The sequence below is a fragment of the Corvus moneduloides genome, chromosome 12 (assembly GCF_009650955.1).
Source record: "Corvus moneduloides isolate bCorMon1 chromosome 12, bCorMon1.pri, whole genome shotgun sequence".
NCBI classification, from domain to species: domain Eukaryota; kingdom Metazoa; phylum Chordata; class Aves; order Passeriformes; family Corvidae; genus Corvus; species Corvus moneduloides.
Window position 1 is genome coordinate 390007 of NC_045487.1, and position 26500 is coordinate 416506.

A 26500-nucleotide genomic window follows, 5' to 3' on the forward strand; every position below is an offset into this window, starting at 1 on the left:
ACTGCGAGTTCAGTCAGTGCAATACACACATCGCCCAGGGCTGCTTGCCTCTGCTGCTAGTCCACATACGCTACTGCACCATGGGTAAATGTTTTCTCAAAACAGGACAATCCCTCATCCCACTCTCTGTGTCTGAGGAGATGACAGGAAGGGATTTCCACCTTGGACAACAGAGCTGCTGCACACTCCCAGCTGCAGGACACGGGCCCAGCAGAAGCCGGGTGCACACGACAGGGCCCCCAATGACTCCCATGAACCTGTGGCTGCTCGCCCACCTCTGGCCATGCACGTACTGATGGTTTGGCTAGATTTACACGCAGCACTTTGGAAACAAAGCCTGAGCAGGCTGCTGCTCTCGGGGGTTACAGATCGCGTATTGGGAAAAGGCAGTATCAAGTTTTGGAGAGTGAGAGGTAAAAAGCCCAAGAGATACGGATGAAGCTGGGCAGCACTTGGTGTTTGCACACAGGAGCTCAGGCTATAACCTGGGTTGGCAGATTATTAAATGTGTCAATCAAGGACAAGCCTGGAAATTACTTCCCCAGCCCTCTGCAAGGGCCACACATTTCAGACATGTACCTGGGGCATCGTCAGCAGAGCCAGAGCTGCAGAGGGGTTTTGACTGGCTGATGCTGTAGCATGGACTCCGCGTGCTCTTTTCCTGCAGGCACCATAGAGGTGATCTGCTTTGGTAAGCTCTTAACTGCTGTGTGAAATCAAGTCCCATGAAAAAGTGGAGAGAGATTACAAAACAAACTGGAGATTTCTTTCCAAAACCCTCCATTACCTCCAGCAGAAGCTGGAGACCAACAGGCATCATTAAGAATGACCACACTGTCTTTAATGGAGACCAAGTGGAGGATGTCAGATCCCACTACATTTATTTCAAGCAGGGAGAAATACAATTTGCCATTAACAACTTTCCCTTCAAAAGTCTTAAAGTTCTACTGGAAGTAGAGAGTCTGCTATCATGAAAAATCCACCCCAAAGGCACATCTCCCACCCCTGCTGTAACAAGCTCCATGAGTAATTACTCCGTGCTTTACGATGGTGAGGAAAAAATGCCCTGCATGGTTGCCCACCTTCAGGGTGGGAAAATAACAGGATGGTTCCCAAGCAGGAGTTTTTTGTGGAACATCTCCTCTCCTTTTCTACACAATTTGCTTCATTTTACAGATGGGCTGGTCACAATTCCCAATCCAGGAAATGGCCACCAAGGGAATAGGGGAACTGGAGAGCCTGGACAGTAGAGGAGGGAACCAGAGAGTAGTGCCTCAGTCTTGAGGAAGCAGATGAGGTATTAGAGCATGCTGTGGGCCTGCCAGATCACAAATGGATTCAACCGGGCTGGCATCGAGCCTCCCTTCTGCTTGATAGAAACTTTGCATTTGAGAGAAACCTCTCACTGCAAACCACATCCTGGTTGCTCCCTGACCAAACTGGCTCCCCAGCACGTGGGACCTTGCTCCTGTCCCCCCGATGGTGATGCCTTCGAACCCCTGGGGCAGCCACAGAACTGCTTGTGAGAGGGAGGAACACAGCGTTTGCATGACTCAGTGCACAGAGGTGCAGCAACCAAATGAGCACCCTGCTGTCTGCAGGCAACACAGGCAGAGTCAGGCTGAGGTGTGATTCTGTGATTCTGAGGTTGGGAGCTACTATTTTTAAACCACGTGGGATTTTCTCATCCGAACACTGCTTCAGCTGTACCTTAGGTCTGTTTACATACTTGGTTTCATTAAAGATTCACATCCCGATTTCAGTCTGCAGCTCCCAGCCCTTCAAAAGGTCACACACTGAAACGCAAGGGAGACGTGGACAAACAGTGCACCTCTGCCTGTGGGGCAGACGGAAGGGGAAAGCAGGGCCTCTGAGGCATCCCCCCCTTCCAGGGAGCCAGCAGCTTTCCAGCTTTTACTGCAAAACTCTGCTCTGAGAACAGAGCAGAGTTTTGCAGTAAAGACAGTCCTCAAAATAACTGTAATCCACCTGTTTGGAGCAGGGAGACTGGCTGGTCCCCTGCTGCGGGCTGGCAGAGGGAGCAGTGCGGGTGCTCCAGCAAGGGTGGGCAGAGGGGCAGAGGTGAACTCCCCAGCCCCCTGTCCGTCCTGCCAGGACAAAGGGGCTGTTCACAGCATTTGGTGTCCAGCAAGGGCTGCCAGAGAGCTGGCCCTGCTCTTCCTGCAAGGGCCCCAACAAGAACCCTGCGCCGGAAGGAGATGATTGCCAAGGATTTGGCAGCAATGAGAAGGATTGCTGTGACAGTGTGACCACCACACTGAGGTGTGACTGTCCTCTGCGGTGAAATGGGGAGAGGTTGGTGCAGGCAAGGAGCATGGACACCTGAGGACACCTAAAGGATGCCTGTCCCACACAGTGGGAAGGGCGGGCAAAGGCCTACTGCTCCTCCCACAGGAAGACACTATGGAAAGGGAGAGAAGAGATGGAAAACAGGAGGAGTCAGGAGAAACAGGTAAGGGAGGAAACACATTAAGTGCGACCAGCACTTGCCCAGGGGTACAAAGGCTAAGCAATGGGGGCCCAACAGCCCCACCTACATGGGTGGCACATGGAGAGGAATATGATGGGGAGAGCAGGAGCACTATGTGGTGGACAGAGGGCAGAAACCCCGCTCTGACCAACGACCCTGTGTGCAGCTGCCCGAGCTACGGAGAGGGGTGTGGTGCTTGATGCCTTCTGGGATGAAAGAAACACTTCCAAAGTCAGAATGAAAACTCGATGCAGGTTGTTTCACATTTGTTTCTGTCATTATCTAATGAGCCGTAAGTGCATTCATCTGACATCTTGAGACCGTTTTGGTTTTTATTATGGTCACTCTTTCTTCACTTTTTTCTTCTCGAAACCCCCATCATTAAAAATCAATTCGCTTATGAGTAACGTTACACAGATGCTGCTGCAGCAAGGGGCTGACATCTGCAGTGGCAGCAACCCAGATACCACAGCAAGAGATGTCCAAAAATACCCTGAGAGGACAATACCCCCTCCCTGAAGCTGTGTTCTCTCTGATCAACAAACCAGCTGAACTTCCAGCCGCTTCCCCATCTCTTGCATAATGAGCACACTTCTCAAAGCAAGCAGAAAAGTTTAATTGTCTTTAATTATCCAGTTCAAGGAGGATTGGGTTTCCTGCCTGATGTCCATGTAATTTCCTTGCCAACAACTTTGTCATTCCCTTACTGGAAGCGGAGGGCAGATCCTAAAGCTCTTCCCCAAAAGACACCCAATTTTTGAGGAGTGCTGAGGGGCTGGCACAGGCAGGGACAAAGGCTCCTGTGTCCCTGGAGCGGCTGCTCAGGCTGCCTGTGCTTCTTCAGGGTGGGAGGGAGTGAATTGCAACTAATGTGCAATCAAGAACCATCACAATTACAAATGTAAATGAACAGGCAATTGGCACTGACCTTTGCAGATTGTTAGAGGACTAATTAAGGTGTGATCAGAGCTCTCTTCCAACAGATTGAGATGCATCTACACAAGCAAATATCTACTCACCGTCTCCAGACAGCACTGCTTTTTCCTACATACTTGCACACACCAGAGAGTAGGTACACACGGAGCAGGTACACACAGCATTCAACACCAGCACCTGCGCTCTGTGCACAGCAATGGGACGCAGCGGGAGGGGAACAGGGTGACTCCACTCTGTCACACGAGGCCACAGTACAGAACAGACCACTGCACTTGGACTGCGGCAAAGCAACAGAGAAGTCATGGTCCCTTTGTGCCCCAGCAGACACGTGTCACAGACCAGAGAAGTGTCACAGACAAGTATCTGTCCCGGTCTCTGAGCCTGGTATCTAATAACACAGAGACGCCTTATCAAAAGGCAGAGGGGAAAAGTCCACCCAGCCCTCAGAAAACAACACTAAAAACCATAATGGGGACACAGGAGAGACCCTGTTACAGAGAAGGAGGAGATGCAGGGCACAGACTCACACCGCCCCCGTGCACAGCCCTGCCCCGCAGCTGAGCATCCCCACAATGGGATCAGAATGAGTGGGAGATGGGAGCACCCCTTCTCCCCCTTGGGGTTACAGCAGCTTCTCATCCAAACCTGACTCCCATCCCTGCAGGGATGCCTGGGCCAGCATGCCAGTGAGGTGTCCCACTTTGATCAGCTCAACAGTGGGCTTGAGGAGTGTCTGAAATTAAGTATCTCAGCTTAAAGTGACAAGCAAAACTGACCCTTTGCCTTCTGAAGCCTTATTCTTGCTTGTATTCATAACCTTTGAAATAAAATATGATCAAGAAATTGTCAGTGTCTTGTTCTCTGTCAGTTTTTGTTGAAGAACCAACAGGTTTAAAAAAAATTAAAGTAAAATACTTGTAAATCAAGCTTTCCTTTCAGTGACTTGTCAGGACTTTCACTTCAAAAATACTACATTTTTTAAAATGGTCACCAAAATGTTTTCCCTCCCAGCCAGTCAGCTCCTGCCCTCCCAGTACCTGCCATGTCCTAATCTGGGCGGCCGGATGGGAAAGATAAGGTTTGTACAATAAAAGACAAGGTAAACAGAAATTTCTAGAGTAAACAAGGTTTTCAAGGTTGTTCTGTCTATCACAAAGGGCACGGATGGTTTCCCCTCTCTGCTCGTTTTGCATTTAAGCAGCTCACAACCCACAGCCCTGCCCAAAGAACCCTTCTGAACTCGGAATGTTTTCCTACGGCAGAGCACCGCAGCGCAGCGGAAGGGCTGCCAGAGCCACTGTCCCCCCCGGGCGGTGTGGCAGCCACCACGCTCTCACTGTGACTGTGACCTTTGGGGAAGCATGTTCCACGCTCTCGACTCTGCTGGGCCGCCAAGGTCACAGATTGGGCACTTTTTTCCACAAGACTGAATTTAACTCTTAATGAAAAATCGCCTGTCTTCACTCTTGGGGTGTTTTGGGTTTATTTCAGATCCTCGTTTCTCACAGGCATAACAGCAGTAAGACCCAGGTGTGAATTCAAGGGACATTTACGAAACCTCCGTCAGCTGCTGCCGCTGTTCCTTCTCAGCCTTTTCAGCCAAGGCCACCTTCCTCACCTCCATGTGCATTCACTGCAGAATGCCAGTTCCTCAGGCTATATGTAGGATTTACCAATTTTCATAGCAGTCATAGAGAAAAGTCCTGCTTGAAGCTAAGAGGAGGACTGTGAAGGCTTTTGCTGGCACACCCCAGCTCCAGCACCTTCATGCCTTGACAGCACACAAACCAGCTGACCCAGGCTGATTCTCCTCCTCTCCTCCCTCTGAAGAGGGCTTCAGGAGACCTTGATTTTTCAGAACATGAAAAACTTCTCAACCCTTTGTGTGACTAAACAAAGTACCATCTCTGCTCCATCCAGCCTAACTGCTCCTTTTAGGCACATTTCCTCCTGCTGGATTCGCAGCTGCAATCCCTGTCCTATGATCTGTGTGAGCAAATGTTTCATACAAGCCCTTCACTTTATTTTCCTTATGAAGAGGAGACATGGAAAACAGACATGGAGAACAGACATGGAAAACTTGCATGTCCTGCCCACCCCTTTTGCCCAGCTCCTCCTCCCAGTCCAGTGTGGCTGAAGTACCAGAAATCAGTGCCAAGCTGGCACAGCTTATGCTGGTGCTCAGGGCATCACTTGACTCATTGGAAAACATCTACTAGTGCACTGTTTGTTGAGTTGCCCAGATATGACAGTATCTTTAGATGTTCATACAATGTTCCAGGGTTTAAGACACCAACCTGAATCAACACACGTAACTTCAACATCCGAAACTTCTACATCCCAAATCCCACCTCAGGCCAGGTGGGATTCCTGTAATGTGTTACTGATAAACTGTGTCATCGCACAGCAGGGAAGAGAAACAGGAACATCACCAAGTTTGTCACCAAAGAGCACAGTGGGTCTAATGCCACCCACCCACCCTGTGGCGCTGGCCCCGCTCACGCCAAGGCAGCAGCACTCACCGGCCTCGGCAGCTGGACACTTGCGAATGGTGAAGATCTGTCCTAGGTCCTCCTCTTCCTCAGGAAGACCTTTCTGGAGGCGCTGTAGCTTCCGGAGGCTTTCACTCCGCTGGTGTTTCATGGAGCGTACATGCTGGATGAGGTTCAGCTTGGCCTTAGTGGAGTAGTTACAGAGGACACAGTGGTAGTAGCAGCTTTCACCTTCGACCCCGCTCTCATGGTGCTGCAGGTGCTGTGGAGAACAAAGCAGAGGGATGTCAGTGTCCTTTATCACCCCCAGTCTCCTGGGTTAGTCCCCTGTAAACTGCTAAAAGCCACCTGGGAATTGGTTAAGGAACCACATTTTGACACAGATCCAGTGAGACAAAGCCTGTTTGCTCCCAAGGTATTACATGCTCTCCTGCTGAAGAGCATGAAAACCAAAAGACACTGAAATGGGCACAAAGCACAGATGGAGACAGACAAGATCACCTCCCTCAGTGAGGGAAAGCACTAGACCCAGCAGTAACACCTGCTCATGACCCACTCAGGGCTCACTCCTTCACACTCAAAGCTTGTCCTGGGAGAGGATCCAACTGCATATCAAACATAAAATTAAATTTTGTAAATTCTCATGGAAAACTATGAAGAGTAAAACTAAAGCAACCCTAGAACACAACAAACCCATTAGAAAGAGAGGTCCTGCACAGTGTATGGAAGCAGAGTGCAGAGCCATCCTGTCCATCATCCAGCTCTCCGCTCCCTGGCATCCAAGTTTTACTCCCTTGGGTCAGGAGGGAAGCAGCAGCCTGGCCTGTGAAAGAGACCCAGGCTGAAAAGCCAACGGTGAGCATGCAGCCAAGTACCACTGTGAGAGGCCAGCACTTGGAAAAACCTTGTCCCCCTCCTGAGCTGTGCTGTTGCAGCCAATACCACTAATTCCAGATTATGATACCGCGATTATTTGGCAAAACTTATCAATCCTCTGGTACACAGATACATGCCTCTGGGGAAACAAACAGCCATTTCCTGTCATGGATCCCACAGACGTGGCAATTATTTCTTAGAACCAGAAGGAAGAATTCACCATGCACAGCCACGCTGGCTGCCATGGCACAGCTGCTGTCCCTTCCCCCTGGGCAGCAGGAGGTCACAGGAATTTCCCAATTCCACAGTAAGGGTGTGTCACTAGTTGAGAAAAAATGAATACCAAGGTGAAACAAAATGAGATCCCTCAGTGAAGGCCTTTGGTGTTTCCATCCCACACCGAACAGTTCAGCTGAGCAATACTCCCTGCCAGCTCCTCCCATCCAACCCCGACACCCCCTTGTGTCTTTGTGTCATCTCACAGAACTCTTTCCTCACCACACACTTGGCCCGAGGCACAAGTACAGTGATTTGGAAATGATCTTGAGGTTTGTCAATCAAAAATATTGCCTACGTGCAGCCAGGACCTTCTGGTAAAAATTCTGATGCTTATTATCTCAGTTACAGCTGAGATAAGATTAAAGACACATATTACCCAGCGCTGTGTGCCTTGCTCACATGGAGGAAGGAGAGCCCTCTGAGTCTAGGAATGATTAAAAATAGGATATGAGCTGATGCCTAGGCTTCTGATTGGAAGGGTGAGGAAAGAGAATAAATGTATTCTAGATCTGGCTAATTAGACTAGCCTCTTTTGGGATCACGATGTATTTAATTAAATTCACTGTAATATTTGAAGAATCCACGAGGGCACTAATCCCACTGGTGCCCTCAAAAGATTTTTTGCTGTTTTGCCTTATAAGAACTTCTTCCTCATCTCATTTCTATTGTCTGCATGTGTTACCCTCTTCCTGAGCCAGGAAAAGATGAATGGCTTAAGGCACGAAAGGTCAGCGAGCCCGTCGCAAGAGTCGCGTGCCCACCTCAGACGGGCCAGCCTCGCCAGCCTGGCTCTGCCCTGACCCCTGCCGTAACGCCCCAGCTCCAACCCCTGCCATAACCTCCCTGCTCCCAGCTTGCTGCAGGCTGGGGCCTGGCTCCAGGAACCACACCAGCCCCATCCTCGCCAGCCCATCCCACAAACCCCGTGCTGGAGCTCAGGAAGCGCCCACGGGCTCAGCAGCAGCTTCTGCACAGAAGCCAGAGGAAACCCCCAGTGAGCAATTAGAGAAAAATCCGGTCACGGGTTCAAGGAAATATTAAGGACATGGTCTCTGTGGAACCAGAGGCACAGTCTGCGCTGTTCTCATTTAAAAGGGGGTTTTAGGAAAACATTTGTTTTAAACAGTTTAATAAATGTGTCTTATTTTATGCTCTTCTTTTGCTTCGTCTCAAACATCCCTCGCGCTGGGGTCAGCCTCACCTGCCTATTGTGATGGACAAGTCACAGGCTGAGGGTGCCACCACCACCAAGCCCTGGGCACAGCACAGCGTGCACCTGATTCAACCCATCCCCCAGCAGAGGAAAGGAGCAGTCCAGAGAAAAAAGATGTGAGGGCTGAGCCAGTCCAAGCTGTGCGCTGCTGGAGGCGATGAAATGCTGTCCAAGTACGTGTAGTTATTGCCCATCACACTGTTAAACTTCCCTCTTGTGAGAATTTATCCGTATCACAGGAAACAAATTCAAAATACTAAACCAGAACCTTGTTAGAAGACAAATCAACTTGAAAATCAAAAGAATATATTGTTCCAAGGAAAACCAACCAACTTCTGTCAGAAAACATCGATTTCTGTGAGTCTGGGGGGGTGTTCGCCCCCTCCCTCTCCACAATAGGAAACTTCCAACATCTGGTTCTTCACGCATGGCATGCAAAATATTGATCAGGGTGAGTCAAAGCTACACTTTAAATCAGAAACAGAGAGAGGAACGCTCTGATGGAAACCATACGGCTCACGAGTGCAGCTTCCCAGGGGACACGGGTGTTCCTGTCCGTACACCAACTGTGGCTCAGCACCACGGGCTCCCAGCACCTATTCCCACATGCGCCACACCACGCGCAGCCTGTCCGCTGTGCACGGAGTGTGCAGGTCTCCAGGCAAGGCTGTGTTCTCACAGTGATTAGCACAGGAAGGTCCTGCTCAGAGGCCTCATCTCCCTCCTCTGCCCCCACTCCGTGCCACCCACCCCTCAGTGTCCCCCAGCCCTGCCCTGGCCCCGGTGTGGCCGGGGTGGCCCTACCCCGGTGCCAGCTGCACACGCTGGGCCAGGCCCATGTGCCACTCTCCAACATCTGCCTCAGAACTGTTTTCTTCTACTAAATAGTAAATGCTCACAGGGTACGACTACGGAAATCTGATTTTTAAACAAAGTAAGGAATGACGCTACAGTCAGTTCTTTTTACTCTCCCTCCATCCTTCACATACCCCAAACTCTGTTTATTTTACCGTCTCTCCCCCTCTTATGCTGCCTCACTCACAGTAACTTACAATAATCATGGAATTGAACATGACACTGTATCAGCCTGCCCGACCGCAGGCAGCCCCCCTCACCCCATGCCACATACCACACAATGGTCCTTGGAGCTAAAACTGTAGTACCCAGGACTGAGACCCCAAGTTGCTGCTGTTACACAAGTAACAAACTCTCATGAACGTCTCTGTAGCTGCTCCTGCAGTTCATATTCACCATCTGATTTCTAAGCTTTTCTACATCTTTTAAATTTTTTAAAATCTTTTAAATTTTTAAAGATGTTAAACAACTATCTGCTCAAAATCTCCTCTGTGCAAAGTTTATTCAGCCATGGTGTAACGAGCCTGATTCCGACGGTGACAGGACAGAACTCCCCCCTGAAGCACTGCCAGGGGCACGAGGGGGTTCTCCAGTCCCTCTCTGCCATGTTAAGTAGCTCAGCTGCTGTTCTGGGGGACATCTGACCTGTAACCTCAGCCCACCAGGGAGATGCAACAACACTTTGAACTATCTCGTGCTTTGGATGTTTATTACTCAATAAAAAAAGGTCCCATTTCTATGCAGTCTTAACCTCAACTGGCACAAAGCTTTCCCTTCGGAGGGCCCTGAATGCTGCTCAGGACAAGCCCATGCTCACAGCACTCTCAAGTCCTTGGTTTGCACTGTGAGGGGGAACACCCCGTCACCACCCCCAAGTGGTGTCCGTGGTACAAAAGCAGTAGAACGTGTGAGAAAACTCTCTCCAGACTCGAGGATGGCCTCTTCTTGTGCAGACTTTGACAGGACAACCAGCAGCAGAAACTCAGTCACTGTCCCAATGACAGGCAGATGGCGGTCCCCAGCTCCCCTGTGAGATCCCCTGCACGTCTGGGTCTCTCTGGGCAGGAGAAGCAGGTGAGATAACAGGACTGGGATCCAGAACCCAAAGTGGGAAAATAAGCTCATAAACGCTACACAGCAGCAAACCAGCACAACCAAAAGGAACAATGTTCCTCGCTCTGGCTGTGAGAGGGCTGCCGGCTGCAGCCCTGCAGATCCTCAGCTGACAGCACCCCAGGGCTGTGCAAAGCCTGCCAGGCACGGCCCCAGCGAGTCCCCCGCCCTCCTGCTTGCACAAACATCCTCTTCCTCACCCCTCTGACCATTCCGTACGGCCAGGTGGTGTGTGGGTCACTGACAAACAGTCTGGAGAAACCTCCTCCACATCACTTCCCAGCACTCTCACATCGCAGGATACCCTGCCACGAAAACAAAGGCCACTCCACTATTCAGGGCTTCTCAAAAAAGAAGTTGTCAGACTTCAACATCTTTGGCAGAGGTTTTGTCCACATGTAACACTTTTCCTACCTCTGAACTCAGCACTCAGCTCTGTTAGCATGGGTAAAGTTCGCAGTGATTTCAGAGAATTGACAGATGCAGCTGGAGAAGGAGGAGCCAAAATCTGCTGGAAGATCACAAAAGCCACAGAAAGAAGCAGCACTGCAGAGGTGCATTGCGCTGGCCGCCTCCTGCAAGCACTGATGTCTGAGCAGCCCCAGTGACCAGAACCAGCACACAGAACCAGGGAGCGCCTCAGCGTTTACTCGGAGAGGTTGACCCAAGCTCAGGAGCTACTGGAACCACTTCAGCCCCACCAGCACATGTGCAGCGCAGGAGAATACCCAGGGACTGACTCTTCCTCGGGGTAAGGTCAGACAGGGGTAATTAGTCACAGGCTTGGTAGGAAACACTTCAGGTGCCAGCGAGGACTGTATGCCCCCAGGGAGGGACAGGAGGTGACCCTGACAGCGGAGCTGGAGGGGGGCTACGGGTCACCACAGAAAGGGACCCAACCCCACTGCAGACCTCAGAAGCCTTGTGAGCATCTCTCGGCCCCCATGTGCCTCTGATGTGCTGCATGAGATAAATCACACAGCCCTGGAGGAGAAGAATCTGAATTTTTAATGAAAGTCATGTGGATGCAGCTGTCTGATCCTGGTCTGTTCCAAGTACTCCATAAAAGTCAGGGTTGGCCAATTCATCTTGCTCTCCTTTCACACCTGCAGCCCCAGCTGGAATTTCCTGGAGCCGGGGAGCAGCGGGCGGCTGCAGCGTGCAGTGGGACACGCTGTCTGCGCTCTGGGGAGAGCTGGAGTGCCCACAGCTGCCCCCCATCCCCCTGGAAGGGGGGAAAATTGATTCTGCATCCAGCAGGTTCAAAAGCTGAACTTCTGCTCTTTCATATCCATCAACATCCTGAATTGTTTACTGCTTCCAGAGGAGCAGCATTACAAACCCTTCCCTCCTCCAGCCTCCTGCCTCTGTGCAGCACAGCTCCACGGTGCAGTGCCAGCGGTGGGGTTCAGGCTTGTTTGTCCCTGAGTTTCTGCAGCTCAGCTTGTGGTAACTGCTCTCTGATCCTTACTTTTCTTACCAAGAGGCTGGAAATGTAGCACTCTCTCCTGCCACAGAGGCCGAGGTACCAATCTAAGTCCCCAGATCACACGGAAAGGCCTGAAGAACAGCCACAACTGCCCCCATTAACAGCCCATCCCTATACCCCACCAAATCTGTATTTTCTGAGCCCTCCAGCCCTGCCTGGCATTAAGTGACACCACAGATGCTCTCCTCGCTAGCCATGCGGCTGGTCCTGGCTGTGCTGCAAGGTTTTGGGTTCCCCCACAAACCCAAAAGTGACCCAGCAAATGGGGTTTGTTCCACCAGCCCTTGAAGTCTCATTAAAAGCCAAATATTGCTCAGCCTAAGGATGGAGAGCTCAGCATGGATTTTACTGAACGTTAAATCAACCAGCGAGCATAGCCAGCAAACTCTGTGGCACTTTAACTTTAAATAATGCAATAATTATTGAATTTCCTTTTTATAACTGAAGTGCTGGAATGTAAACAATGGGGCTGTAATTGCAGGAAGGGGGGATCAATAGAGGCAATCGTTTTCAGCCATGTTAATTGTAAATACAATTGCTCCAAGATGTCAGCCTCGTTCTTCTCGCTCCCAGAATCATCCTAACGGATGACAGAGTCCAACTTTCCCATTACAGCTGTTCGTTCCTTTAAGAGGTTCTCAATCAGGTCTGATCAATCTGTCAAGATAATGCATGGAGTAAGTAAGACTCTTCCAAACACAAGCTCCCAATCAATAGCCCGGACCTGCTTAATGAGGAGGGGCTAAAGCCCAGGGGGAGGCACAGTCCCAGCTCCTGCTTGGCTCCAGCAGCCAACTTCTTCACAGGGTCTTGGAGCAGCTCCTAACAAGGACATTGTTTATGTCGCCCGTGACGAGCAGCATCCCCGCACACCCACAGTCCCATGGGGTCTGTGGACACAGAACAAGAGAGGTTAACAGAAAGCAAGAGGCTGAACTTGTAATAACATCCCCCACGCCTTTTTAATTGTGCAACACACCTGCAAGTACTAATTAATCATTCCTTAGAAGAGATGCCCGAAGATGCAAACCTCTGTGGTGACAGCTGAAAGCCAAGAGCTCCACTAAGACTCCTCTTGTGGAAGACTTCCTTCCCATGTCTCGCAGAAGGACAAAGTCCACAGGAGAGTCAGCACTGGCCCACTTATGCCGGCCAACCCCTTCCAGTGTAGGGGAAACAGAGCGGGATGCTGGCTGAAAACCTCTTGAGGGAGGGAGGAGATGCCAAGAGGATGAGGGAACAGCCAGAGACGCTGTTCTCCAGCTGCAGTACCTAACTCCAGGAGCACAGGTATCCCTTGCACACCTGCGTTGCCGTGCACTTGCTGAGCAGCCCAGAGAGGGGGAAACGAACAGGTCTGACTGTACTTGGGCACCCTCCTGCAGCACTGAACTCTCTCTTCTCCCACAGCTGCGCTACAAAGACTTGCCAGCACAGCAAATCCACTCTTGGGCAACTTCAACTGCAGAGAATCTTCCAGACCCCCAAAATCTCCCCTGGGAGACACAGGCGCAAGCGCTGCTGTACATGGAGATGCACACAGGAGTGTGAGTATTGATCCTGCTAATTATAGTGCTAAACCAAAGCACAATGAGAGTACACTTCCTATCAGCTGGCCCGTAAAGTGCTGCCCTCAACCCTGCATGCTCCTGTCCAGCTGCGGCTCCACCACAGGACCCACGACAGCCCTGCAAGGGCACCTCTGCTGCTCACCTGTGCACCTCTGACCAACAGGAACCAACAAACTTCACATGAAATGACCTCTCCTACAGCCAGTCAGGATGTGAGGGATGTCACCCAGAGCTAGCCTCATCCAGCAGCTCCTGTGGAGCAGCACAGAGCTTGGGAATGGTTGAACTCCCCTTGTAACTGAACCAAAGCATGGACTAGGGACATTCTGATCCTCAGGAAAGCATACAGTTTTGTCACTTCATATTTCCAGGGATGCTGTCATCCCTGATTGAACACGGTGGAAAATCTGTACTTTTGCCTGCAAAGCGCCGTACGGAAAGCAATAGGACGGAGTGATGAAAAAAGAAAAAAAAAATTGTGCCACAACACAGCAACATCACCAACGAAGAGGCTCAGGGCTTCCAGCCCACTCCCTTCTCAGTGCTGGGACAGGCAGGAGCTGAAGAATTCAGGGAGCCTCATCTTTTCCAGGGTCAGGAAAACAAATGGGGAAAGAACAACTGAAGATAGTAACCGTAAGCAGGCCTCACAATGCCACTGCCCAGACCTTTGTAACAGATTTTGTACATCTACTTGAAAATAATCAGTTCAGTGTGAGTTGTTAAGCTGTGAACACTCAGGTGAACTAGAGCAGCCTGGGAATATGGAAAAACACTGGATAAAAAGCAAATTATGTAATCAAAAGGTCTGGGGGGAACCTGGAAAGACAGCAGGATCGAAATCTGTTGTCCATATTGTAATTATGTAGCTGCTGAGTGATTGAAGAGGGCTTTCTGTAACACAGACCCAGGCTAGGACTCTCCATACCAGTGATGTTTTGTTTCCTCCGGCCGCCAAGGGAATGATCCCTGTGTTAAGCAGGAGGGCTCTCCAAGGAGGCTCGGATGCAACGCACACTTGGGTCTTGTGTTGATAATGCAGCTCAGACTTAGCCACCCAAACTCCTCTCTATGTGTGGAGCCTGTTCTAAGGATTTAAATTAAAATCCTATTTTTCCCTCATATTAAGTCTTTTGGAAAAGAACCACCAGTTTCTGAAGGAAAAGCTTGAGGACTGTCTTATACCACTGTGCTCTGCCCCACATCCCGAAGTCAAGGGGCACCCAGGTGTGCCAGTCCCTTCCCTTGCCTTGGCTCCAGCTGCCCCAGGGACTACAGCGTAGAACCCCAGCAGTGAGTCAGAGGAGCACCATGGAAGTGAGCTCCTTCTGGAGGCAGGACCCAGGGGACAGGAGGGGACCCCCACGTGCAGCAAGGGACTGTTGCAATAATGCGCCATGACACAGAAACCCACCCTGAGCTCCCATTCTTTAATGGAACACTATGGACACAGATTAACTCCCCTCGCCTGGGATTTATTGTTTCATCTATCTCCAGGGAAGTTGTGATGGACTGAAGCTTTCCTTGTTTTGATAGTGCTTCTTTTTAACTTCTTACAGCACTGCACCACCTCAACTCCCAGCAGATAACCAAAAGCAGTAACAACAATGCACAAGACAATTTTTCAATCCTCTCCATAAATTGCAGGACATCAGTATCAAAGACATGGAGGACACAATCTCCCCATGCAGAAGCCAACAGGGATCCATGGAAAAACAACAGACTCAGTTCATCCTTTGCCCACAGTCCACAGCAAGGATTTTCAAGATCAGGTGATAAGGGAGGAAGGAAAACTAAAGGATGTGTGATGGCCTAATATGACAGAACGGAAGCAGAAAGAGGGAATACATAATACTCGCTGAGTCTTGAAGATGAGATGAAAACCAGTAGAGCCAGGGAAGCCCCCTAGAAGTGGAGCAGCCCTTCTCCAGCAGCACAGACTGCAGGGCTGGGCACCAGGCTGGGCACCCAGAACAGGACCTTTGAGGCACATGTGGTGCATCAGCCGACCCTGAACATGAGGACAAGAGTGCCGGCTGATTTCAGACCACACTGCCGAGGTAAGTTCTTTAAGTGTCTGTGAAACACAAACAGAACACAGAGCACCACGGAAATGCCCATGAGACAATAAATAATTCTTCATTCGGTGAAAGCTTTGGATTGTATTAGACAAAGCCTGGGGCAATGTAATGAAAGAGGAAGATAAAAAGAAATGGAATAATTACTCACAGAATGAGGCAAGAATCCTGCTGGAAAAATATGTATGGAACTACTTATAATTAAGAACCAAAATAATGTCTGCACACAAAGGCCTGAATTAAGGCAACCTGCTACTTCCTATGTTCTAAGATGGTTGTGAGGGCTCTGTGAACCCAACGGACACTATTGTGTCCTAAGAACTGTGTACAGAAATTCACACAATTGCTCCTTGCTCCACACCCCTGAGCAACTACTCTGTAAGGAAAGCCACCAAGTTCTTGGGGAGGAGAAGCCTTTCAAACACAGCCTCCTCCAAATTTAACTGAGAGACCTCTCCAGTCCTTGGGCATGCACTGGTTCCCAGCCCACCTGGTTTCCACCAGGAAGGACACATCAATGACCCACAGCAGCAGAACTGTCTGGCTCATGGATTCCATACATGGCCTCCGAGCAGTCTGCAGCCTATGAACGGTTGGGTTTGCTGCTCTGTATTTCGTGTGTATATCTAAAACTAATTCAACTGTAGTATAATTCTGCAGAGGGATCTACAAGAGAATAGAATGGCTCTAAGCATTAGTTGCAGCTATTCTCTCCAAGACAGACTACAGCAATGGAAAACACGGAGAGTGTACAAGCACACGGAGGCAAACAGAGCAAACCCAAGATGATAAATGTCTCTGCTCTTCGGTGCTCTCTTTGTTTATGTGTATCTGCATCTACTGGCATTTGCTTTCACAGGTACAGAAACCCCTGGGAAAAAAAAAGCCCACTATTTACTGGTTTTAGCCATTCTGGCTCGGCAATCCCAGTGGACAGTCTGCAGAGACACACAAGGGGTAAATGACAAACACTATGGAGGCAGCACTGATCGGCATTAGGAGGGTGTACTGACCACTGCAATTCAAAAATAAAATGGAAGCAACAAAACCTTTTCTTGGGAGCAGCATCCCCTCACAGCAGAAAGCTGTGAGGAGGTAACAGATTTCTAAACCCTGTTTATGAAATTGCAGGTGTAACTCCAGTTACTCCAACTGCTCCAAAATTCTCATTTCTGTGACTACATGAGATTAATTTATCTGCAAAAATACCTGCTTGGGGTTAGCATATGCTACCAGGAGGTCAGTCTGCAGGTTTCATGTCCGGATAATCCCCCTGCCCAGCCCAAGTCAGACACTTTGATAGGCCTATTTGGGCACTGCAGTGCATGCACTGGAAAATCCAGGTAGGTCAGAGCCAAGGAGGTGTAAAAATGATAAAAGCAAAGTTCTTGCTTTGTGGGACCACGAAAAACACTCACAGGCAGCCAGACGTGTCTGTAACACATACCCCATGACATGAAAACATCATCTGCAGGACTCTAAAGCCTTTAAATCTCTCCCACCTATGGTCACAGCATGCTTGAGAACCTGCTCTGGGACAGCAAGTCCCTTCTCTGAGGGACTTCCAGCATCTGGTCCCTTTCCAGCACTGCTGCTACTGGTCAAAAGCCAAAGCTAGGTACTGTCCTTCTGTGCCTCCTCCCACAGGCAGGTCCTGGGCTCAGCAGTAGGTACCACAGCACGTGCACCCTGCAGCCACCCCCGAAAGTACAACTGGGGCCCTAACATGACACACCTGCAGGTAACCCCAGAGTTACAGAACGGTCCCACGAATATTGGGGGTGAAGTGAAGGAAATCAGAGTTCTCAAACTGGTACACCCTCTGGCTTTGTGCTGGAGAGGAAGGTGGTGTATCTCACCTGAAGGCAGCAAGGTGTCACCCCAGGAAAGCTCCCTGCTCTTCTGCTGCCCCTGCCTAAAGACCCTCCTTCTTCTGGCACACATGTGAAGACTACAAGAACTCTCTGGGCCGGCTTTTGAAGAACATAAAGGAAGGCTGACCCAAACTATCAGGACCTGCTGAATTAGGAGTTTCTCTGCAGCACAGGCTGGGGGCTGGATGGGGACAGGGATGTGAGGAGACCCAGCGGGAGCCAGACAAGGGGACAGGCACAGCTCCTGCAGCTGGCCGGAGACACCAGCAATGGGCAGACGTGGGCAGCTCTCGCCCCACGGAGGGCAGGGAAGCAGCCACACGCAGCGGGACCCAGGGGATGCAGCGGGACCCCGGGAGCTGCCCCTGCCCCGTGGGGGTCCCCGGGGCTGCCTGAGCCCTCAGCGCGGAGCCGTGGGCGCTCCGAGGCAGCCGTGGCCGCGCGTGCCTCGAGCGCGGTGCCGGAGCCGCACCGGGCATCAGAGCACCAGAGCTGCAGCGAGACAGTGCTGCTCTCCTTCCCCACCAAAACCCCTGGGGCCACCCGCGTGCGTGCTAACCACAGCTCTTTGAGAGGCTCGTGTATTTACAAACTAAGGCATGTTGAAATCAAAGGGGATACCATATGACATAATTCACATTAAAATGTCAACAGGCTGACAATTTATAGAGTCAATCCACTGGAGGTGGGGAGAACTAAGACGTGGTAATTGTTTAATTCCCGCTTAAACCAACAGCAGCTTCACCTTCAAAGCAGCACCGCATGCACGGCCTCTGGCTGCTGTCAGCCCTGGTGCCAGCCTGGCCCTTGGCCAGCACGGAGGCAGTGGCCTCAGCCATTCACTGGCACCAAGCACGGGCTGGGGACACGGGATGCTGCTCTGAGGAGTGCAGCTCCAGCCCACCCCACGGCACATATTCACAGTCAGCACAAGGACAACCTGTTTTTCAGAAAGGCAGAGTCCCTCTGGTCAGGGCACTGGTGTCCATTTCCACACCTGGGCACAGCACACCTCCTCTGGAGGGGACACAGCGCTCCGAGGGCACCGGTGGAGGAACTGGCTCACCCAGTGCCTGGCACTGCACGGCCCTGACTCTGCTAGGACAGGAAAACACCACAGCAGTGGAACAATGAAAGCATGGAGTGTCCCAGCCATAAACCCCCTCGGGGCACACATGAACTTTTTATCCCAGGTAGATGGCAGCAGCTTTGCCCACATCAAATATGCTGCAGTGTTTTGTGAGACACACCACCAGGGCCCTCAGCCCGCTGACATCCCCTGCCCGTGGACAGGCTGCTGGCAACATGTCTTGCAGCTTGCAATAAAGCATAAGGTAGGCAGGAGAGGGAAACGTGCACCACTGGGAGAAATTTTACCTGGATAAACCGCAGCCAATAAATTTTCTATAAATGCCAGCTAATGCTGTCCCTTGGAGAGCACTGGGCAGGGACTGCCGGGCTCCAGAGCCCTCAGCACAGCCTCGCTGTCTGTACATAAACAGTAACACCTCATTCTCTCTTCTACCTCATTAACTGAAACGCATTAAAACAAGTGTGCACTGGGAGCAGCAAATGAGACTGTTAAACCAAGCTGATATAATCCTCATCAGCTGTGGGAAATGAGCACACATCCATTACACTGAATCAAGCCGCCAACTGCGATTCATCGAGGATGTTGAGACCCCAGGAAGATGCTCTTCCCCCTCAGCTGTACCAGGCAGCTCAACCACTGCGCCTCCAGCACTCTCTCATGGGGCATTTCCAGAGTGCTGGGGTTGCATTTCCATTCCAGCAGCTCCCCCCAAGCACAGGGCTGGGGGCCCTGGTCCGCACTGCAGCCAAGTGCTGCATGAGTCCACTGCGTCCAGAAGGAATCTGCTCAGTGAGATGCAGGGAACCATCCGACTCCTCTAGTATCCAAGCAGAATAAAAGGCCAAGGCAGCAGAGCAGACACACAGAACATGGGACGTTTCCCAATCCCAATCTTCAGTGGGGACATTCCCATGCAGCCTGATGGGAACAGCAGGGTTGGCCTCAGGTGATGGACACACGTTCGCACCCTGCCCAAATGGTACCAGCTTGCAGAACCACACGAAGAGGGAAATGTACCACAACATCCATTTACAAAGCCCCAGCACTGACACCACTGCGGTGCCATGGCTGTCCCCATTCCCACAGCTGGCAGCCAGATGCATACAGATGCTGCACTAGGGGAGTCTCAGCAGAGGTAACAAGAACACAATGACCACTGACTTTCAGCACATGGGACCAGCTCCACACAAGGATACGGAACTGCTCCCTTCTTCTGGGGGGGCCATCAGGCCTCAGCTATGCCTTCATGAGAAGAAATGTTCAATTTTGCCTCCCCCCTGAGGAGGCAGAGCAGGGAGCCCTCCTGATGCTGCAGGAACCAGACAGACCACATTCACCTCACCGATAGACAGCACTTTGTGCCCTCCACTGCCTTGGGTCTGAACTGTTGACCTCACTGGAGCAGCTCAGGTTTCCAAACTCTCTTTTCCTCATGCCAAGCAGAGCTGATGAGGCAGGATGGAGTACCCTCTGCCTCGCCCCCCAGCCCTGTGGTGGGACGACACCCCCTCTGCCTCAGCCCTGTACTTGCAGCAAGAATGTAAACAACCCCTTCAATCCTCACAGCTGCTATTTCAGACTTTTTAACTCAACACAGCTATTACATGGCATTTCCCCCATGTGCAGTCTGTGCACAGTGCAGCCCAGCCCAGGCTGCCTGGGACTTGCTCCTCCCTATGGAACAGGACACCCTGGGGTCTCCCTGGCAGCTCCCAGCAGCCTGCGCAGGCATTTTGAACGTGGTCCATGAAGTCTGTTTAACCAGCATGATGTGTGCAACAGAATCACAAAGAAACAGGCATTTAAAGTGACATCTGTTGGATTAATTAGCTGTGTAATTAGCCTCCCCTCTGTGGAGACAGGCTTTGTTACTGCTGCCTGAAACTTCCCCAGGTGATTCTCTTTGTATCCATCCTTCCCTGAGCACAAGGAGGAGCAGAGTGGGTCAGATGGGGCTGTACTGCCTGAATGAGGGGCAGGAGACAGCCCAGAGGCCACGGGGCAGCTGAGGGGCAGTAACTGGGTCAGAGAATCCCAACCACCACATCTATGTGGTGGAACCCAAACAGGAGCATGCATCAGCTTGAGCAGGTCTGCAGGTTTGCCCAGAGATGAAAGGCAGGGATACAAGTCAGGCATTTACGTCCTACCCAGTTAGATGAGAACATCTCTGTCTCCTGCAACCAGCTCCTCACCTCCCTGGCCTGCAATCCCAGCGCTGACACAGGGGGTTACAGCAGGCTCAAACAGCTGAGGGACACAGCAGCCACTGCACGTCTACCCGAGCCACGGCCAAGTCAGCAGAACAGAAAAATCCCGAGGTAATCTCTAGGACAAAGAAGAAACCCGGGATTCTGGAATAGCTGCACTGCACGGATGGTTTGATGGCCAGATGCAGGTACCTCCCTGCTTTAAAGCAGAACGAGAGGGATGCTGAGGGGGGACAGTGTGCTGGGCTCTGCCCCGCAGCCCTGTGCTGGGGGCACCTGGCCTTGCCTCTCTGCCAAAGCTACCTGGAGCCAAGGATCTCCCAACAGCTGCAGCCAGGCTTACCAGAGCCCGTCCAACCGTACCCCAAGGCACAACTTCCAGAGAACCTGTTGCACAAGTGTAACTTATTGCCTAATTTGCCTTGCAGAACTTGGCTACACACGTCACAGCGCAGGGGCAGGATTTTTAGGACTGGCAAGAAGGAGCAAAAGCCCATTACGGTATTAAGTTATGTATCATGCATACATTATTTATGGTAATTTAATGAATTCCCTATGAGACAGCAAACACAGAACCTCCCATGCTGCTTCCATAGCAATTTTGGGGACTTTGTTACAACAGTTTCTTTAGGAACAGCTCAGTTAAAGCTGGAGAAGGACAACGCAGCATCCCGCAGCCCAGTGCACTGGCACAGCCAAACAGAAATCGGCAGTCCATGCCAGGTCACATAGAACAGGTTGGGGAAAGCATCTTGTGGGCTCCTTCCCAGCCTTCAAAGCAGCCCCCGCCAGAGATGGATGCTAATGAATGCCCATCCATTATTTAATGAGGTCGTCGCCAGCAAGCCTACAGCCGCAGAACTGGTGCTTGGCCAGGGCTGGTACCCAAGGCACTGAAAACATGACCCTGCCCAACCAGGAAAGCAACTAAGAGCATTCTGAGGGCTTCGAGGCATATTACCTGTGTTGAGGAATCCATCTGGTCCACGTAGCTGGATTCAAGACACAGACTGAAATGCAGATTGAGCTCTGGGTTCGAGCCCAGGACAAGAGGCCGTGAGTCGCCAACCTTTGAGATAACAAAGGGCACGAATATGGGTGACACCAGGCAGGCGAATGGACACTGGGAGACACAGCAGGAAATGGGAATTGCCAGCCTCTAGGATAACCAAGGAGATTGGAGTCCAGTAACACCAGCGAGGTGGATGGACAGGGAGAGAGGGGCAGGAGCCCAAACCTGGAGACTTGTGCGTGGGTAGACAGCGAGGGTATAAAAGCCCAGGTGCTCTTTTGTTGGGGGTCCCTCCACAGAGGCACCAGCTCAAAGTGTTTCTGTGTTACTACAGCAGGAATGAATGGCTTTATGGAATGAGTCATCTGAGACTGTGCCATGGGAAACCTGGGGTGGAACTGGTGAGGAAGCCTGGTCTGACTGGGTGAGTGGGGGGTGTGGGGAGTCATGCGGGACCCATCGGGTCACTGGAGGCACCACGGGAGGGGCTTTGGTCCCAGCAGTGAAAGTCTCTGGCCTTGGGAGCGTGACTGCTCGGGAGTCTCTGGAATGGGCTGACTGGGAAGCTTCCTTAACAACCTCTGCAAAGAGAAACACGACCGCCCAGAGGGAGCGTGGGATCCTCAGGGGGAACTACTTGAGCACAGCTCTTCAGCGCACGCTTTGAGCCCTGCACCGCAGTGCTGCTTGCCTGCTTCAGCCTCACACCAAACTGTCTCCCAGCTCCTCTACCTCCTTGCTCCAGCACTCCTAAACCCTGACTTGTTCCAGTCCTACCAGTTTGTCTTCAACTGCGCGTATCGGGTGTCTGCAGGAATGTGGGGAAAAGACCCTGACAAACATGCTGTGATAAGATCCTGACAAGCACACCAGGGTAAGACCCCAAAACCAGTTGGATAAGGCCACAACAAACAGGCCCGTTACCTGTCCTGGACAAACATCTCAGCTCTCCTGACTGAAGCTTCCCATGGCAGAGCTAAATCTGCAGGCAGGGGAGTAAATAGATGCCTACCACTCTGCTCACAGCAGCTGATCACCCAGAAGACAATGCCAGTCTTTTGGATCTGGACCAGCATCTCTCCCTTCACACTCTCCTCTGCAGAGCAGGGACTTCCCACACCAGCACAGGAGGGACAGAGGGTCACTGACAGCTTACACCACCAAGGCAAGGTCTGCCAGAGCTTTTGTCAGCAGCCCTGCACCAAGGCTGTGGCCAGAACCACCTTGTCCTCTCCCTGAACATCCCAACAACAAGCATCACCTGACATGGGAAAAATTCCTGCTTGGAAATTTAAATACTCATCCACATGTTCCAAAATTACCAGGATAAAAGAATGAACCATAAACACAGACAGAACTGGCATCGTGTATGGGAAAGGGTCAGATGCACACCGACCTTCCATCAACATGACACCTTGTTTTGAGATGACACCTGAGGCTCAGAACAGCAAGACCAACCCCCGCTGCCCCGTGCTGAGCCTCTGTCCCTGCCGACCCATAGCTCTGGGTGAGTAGGGAGAGCCAAGACCCACTCCCGCTGCTCTGCCCACGGGCTACTACAGAAGCCAGGAAAAACTCAGCTTACATAGATTTGGATAAAACTTGACAAGGTGTTTTTCTGTTCGTATTTCTTTTCTTGTGTTTGGTTTGTTTAGTTGGGTTTTGTAGCCCATTCTCACAAGTACTTTGAATTCTACACCCTGTTTGATTGCAGGCTTTTAGCTCCATGTTTTGGGGAGCTTCTGGTTCCTGCTGTGTGATCAGGGCTCCTGCTCCAGCTGCACTCTCACTCCTTTGCTATTTACACTGCTTTTACAGGGTGGTTTCTTTACTAAGCTGCTGGCTGCACATGGCTCAGCACCTACTGGAAAAGTGTTGAAAGAAAAACCTAAGTGGCAGAGGCCCATAAATAAAACATAGAGCAAGCAATGCTGTGTGCTCTCAGCAGTTCTGATTCCAGCCCTTTCAAAAAGCAGCGCAGAGAAAGGGTGAGCTCTGTGATCCTCTACTAGCGGACTTTGGTATTCAATACCTGAAGGAAGGTAAAGACATCTTTTAATGCCAGGGTGACACCATGGAGGAATCCATCACTCAGAGGAACGTGCAACCCCACGAGGGAGGTGTCTCAAGAGGGTTAAACTGATACTGAGAGCTTTTTATATCAAAATACTTGTCAATCCCAACAGGACCGAAAGTACCGGATCGTAAGGGTCTGTCCTTCTCACATTGGCAGTTCATAAGCTCCTTTCATTATGAGTTTATCCAAGACTAGTGGATGCAGATTTAAATTAAAGGTTTTGGAGACCATCTTTAAAAACAACTTTGTAGGGAGACTTAAATGAGTATTTATTTCCCTTGTGAAGCTGCCACTGGAATTTGTCTTAAACCTTAGAGGAAATCAGTTTAAAGTCCCTCATATGCTGTAATTTAAATAGGCTTCAGGCACAATTTGTGTTGCTCAAGAGTGTAATTCAGAGCTCTGACGCTGCATCTGTATTCCAAGAGATAAACTTGCAAAAATAAAGCCAAAACACACTGAAGGCAGACAGCGATGAAATCAAAGGTTAACAGAGCTCTAAATCTTGTAATGAGCATGACAGATTTTCTGTGAGCAACTTTACCCCAACAACCTTAAAAGGCAGAGATGGGAGGAAGTTTGTAATAAATATCAGAACCCAAACACGTCTCCTTTTGCCCACGACATCATCTGGGTATTTCAGAACTGAATCAGCCCAGCTCCTGGCAGCTTCAAGTGGAGCTCTCTGGCAGGTCTGTGGCCTGGAGCTGGGCTGCTCACCAGAGCTTTCCTACACTCAAGTCCTACAGGGAACATCTCCTGTCAGCCAAGTGGTGGAATGAGAGGACTCTCAGCTCGACCTTACCACAGAATTATGGCAAGACTAACTCACATCAATGCAAAAGCAGCAGTATTTCATTGAACCAGCAATTTCCAGAGCACTGAAAATTATGAAATACACAAGTTCTCCTCCACCCTGGATTCCTGTGTCAAGCCAACTTCAAAGTCAATGGTCTTTACCCAAGTCATTCCAGCCATCTGCCATTCCTGCAACTTTCTCTGGTATCTTCTAGGGCTTTTTTTCAAGCCTTCCTAAAACAAAGTTGAGCACAATATTGAACCATGAGACAAAGTGAAGACGTACACAGCTCACATATTGTCCCCTTGCCCTTCTGCTTCCCATTGACCATTGAGGCAATGTCTTCAAAGAGAGTGGCAGTAATTCCCCATCTTGCTTGCAGGAAGAACAATTTTAACCCCCTTTTTTTTGTTTTCTTCTTTTTTTCTTTGCATGTGGGGAAGCAGGAAGCCTAGCCGCCCCTCCTCTCCTCACCCCCCCGCCTCCAGCAGGGCTATCTGCCCCCCATCCCTCTAACACTGTGACACCAAATTCCATCAATCATTTCCTGTGGAATCACTTGATGTTGTAAAGTTCTTCTGCAACTGTCACAGCTTTACTTCTAAGCGGTACATTATTTTTGCCTTATAGCTGATTTTTAAGATTGCTTTCAACTCTGTGTTTTGATCACTTACAAACACAGAAACCTCCTGTATCTTTCCAATCTTTTTTCTCCATCATGGGAAGTTAGGCCTTCTGTTTCTCATCCTTCACCTCCCCACCCATGCCCAGACCTCTTTCCCAGTCTGTTCATGAAGAATCTTATCAAAGACCCTGGGAATCCCTTGCCCATATGGACCAGCCCAGCCCTGCCTGTAGCCTGGCTGACTCCTTCAAACAACTGAAGTGCTGCAAGAACCTCTCTTCCAGAAGTCTGCTTTTCTCCTTCCTAATCCATATGCCTACTAAGACTTTTCTATTACAGGTTCTATCAACTTGCTGACTTAATGCTTTGCAACTTCTGGCCCATGCTACTGCCAGGAGCCTCTGCCCCCTCCTGTGGGGTTCCTCCAGAACTCTTCAGAGCGGAGTCCTGCTAAGACAGTGGCTTTTTCCTTCACAGTTCCTCCACATGAGACCACCCTTCAGGATTTACCCTCCATACAGAGGTATCTTTCAATTCTGTTCTTAAACACACGAGAGGAATCTCTCCTCCTTCCCCCCCCCCCACCCCGTAACACAGGCCTTCTTCCTTTTCCCTACCTCCACATGTAATACTTTCCTATTTGATCACATTCGCCTTTCTGTGGACTTTGGCTGGGTTCCCCCCTGCTCTGTTTTCTCAGGGGTTGTTACATTTAACACATACACCTAAGGTGCTTTTTGGTAACTCCTCTGTGACCCACACATATATCACACCCTTTACTGTATCTAACAGTAGCTCACCCATTTTCATGTAATTTTAACTTCAAAGTAAGCTACTACTACAGAAGGTACTCTTTTTGTCTGTTTCTATTATGGAAGGGCATTGAACTCAAATACATTGCCATTATCATCATCATTCTGTAACTACATCTCATACAATATTCCATGCACCCTCTGGGATTAAAACTTTTTGGGGATTTTCCAACAAGTTTCTTTGAGAATCCTGTGGCCGGCAAAGGAGACACAAGCTCCTGTGGGAGAGGGATGATGGGACAATGCTGCTCCACGGTGGAACTGAGGCCTTCTGCTGGGTGTGCAGCTGCACATCCTCCTTCCCTTCCCACAGGTCAGCTTCGCTTCTGTCCGAGTCAGCACAGGTCCACAGTTTCATCATCACTAGCACCATGAGCACTGATATTAAAGAGTCATTTTCCTGCACACTCTGCATCTCTAGCTAACAAAGAGCCTCTATGCATGGCACCATGTAACCCAAGCCCTCTCCCTCAGACTCCCTATTCCCTAAAAAAGTGAACTCAGCACTTGGAAACACTGAAAAGGAAGACACTGAATGAACTCATTGAAGGCACTTGCTGGCAGTCTGGCCAGCAGCGTGTTTCTTCAGTAGTTCTTTGTTTAAA

General features: G+C 50.5%; 1 protein-coding gene across 4 annotated transcripts in view; it reads right to left on the reverse strand.

Annotated features, from left to right (window-relative positions):
* The window catches only part of ZFHX3 (zinc finger homeobox 3), a 401385-nt gene that overhangs the window by 49180 nt on the left and 325705 nt on the right, over window positions 1-26500 (reverse strand). For all 4 annotated transcript variants that reach the window (XM_032121503.1, XM_032121504.1, XM_032121505.1 and 1 more), the window contains one exon: window positions 5950-6181. In XM_032121503.1, the coding sequence (XP_031977394.1) occupies window positions 5950-6181 (232 nt within the window). The remainder of the gene's footprint in view (window positions 1-5949; window positions 6182-26500) is intronic.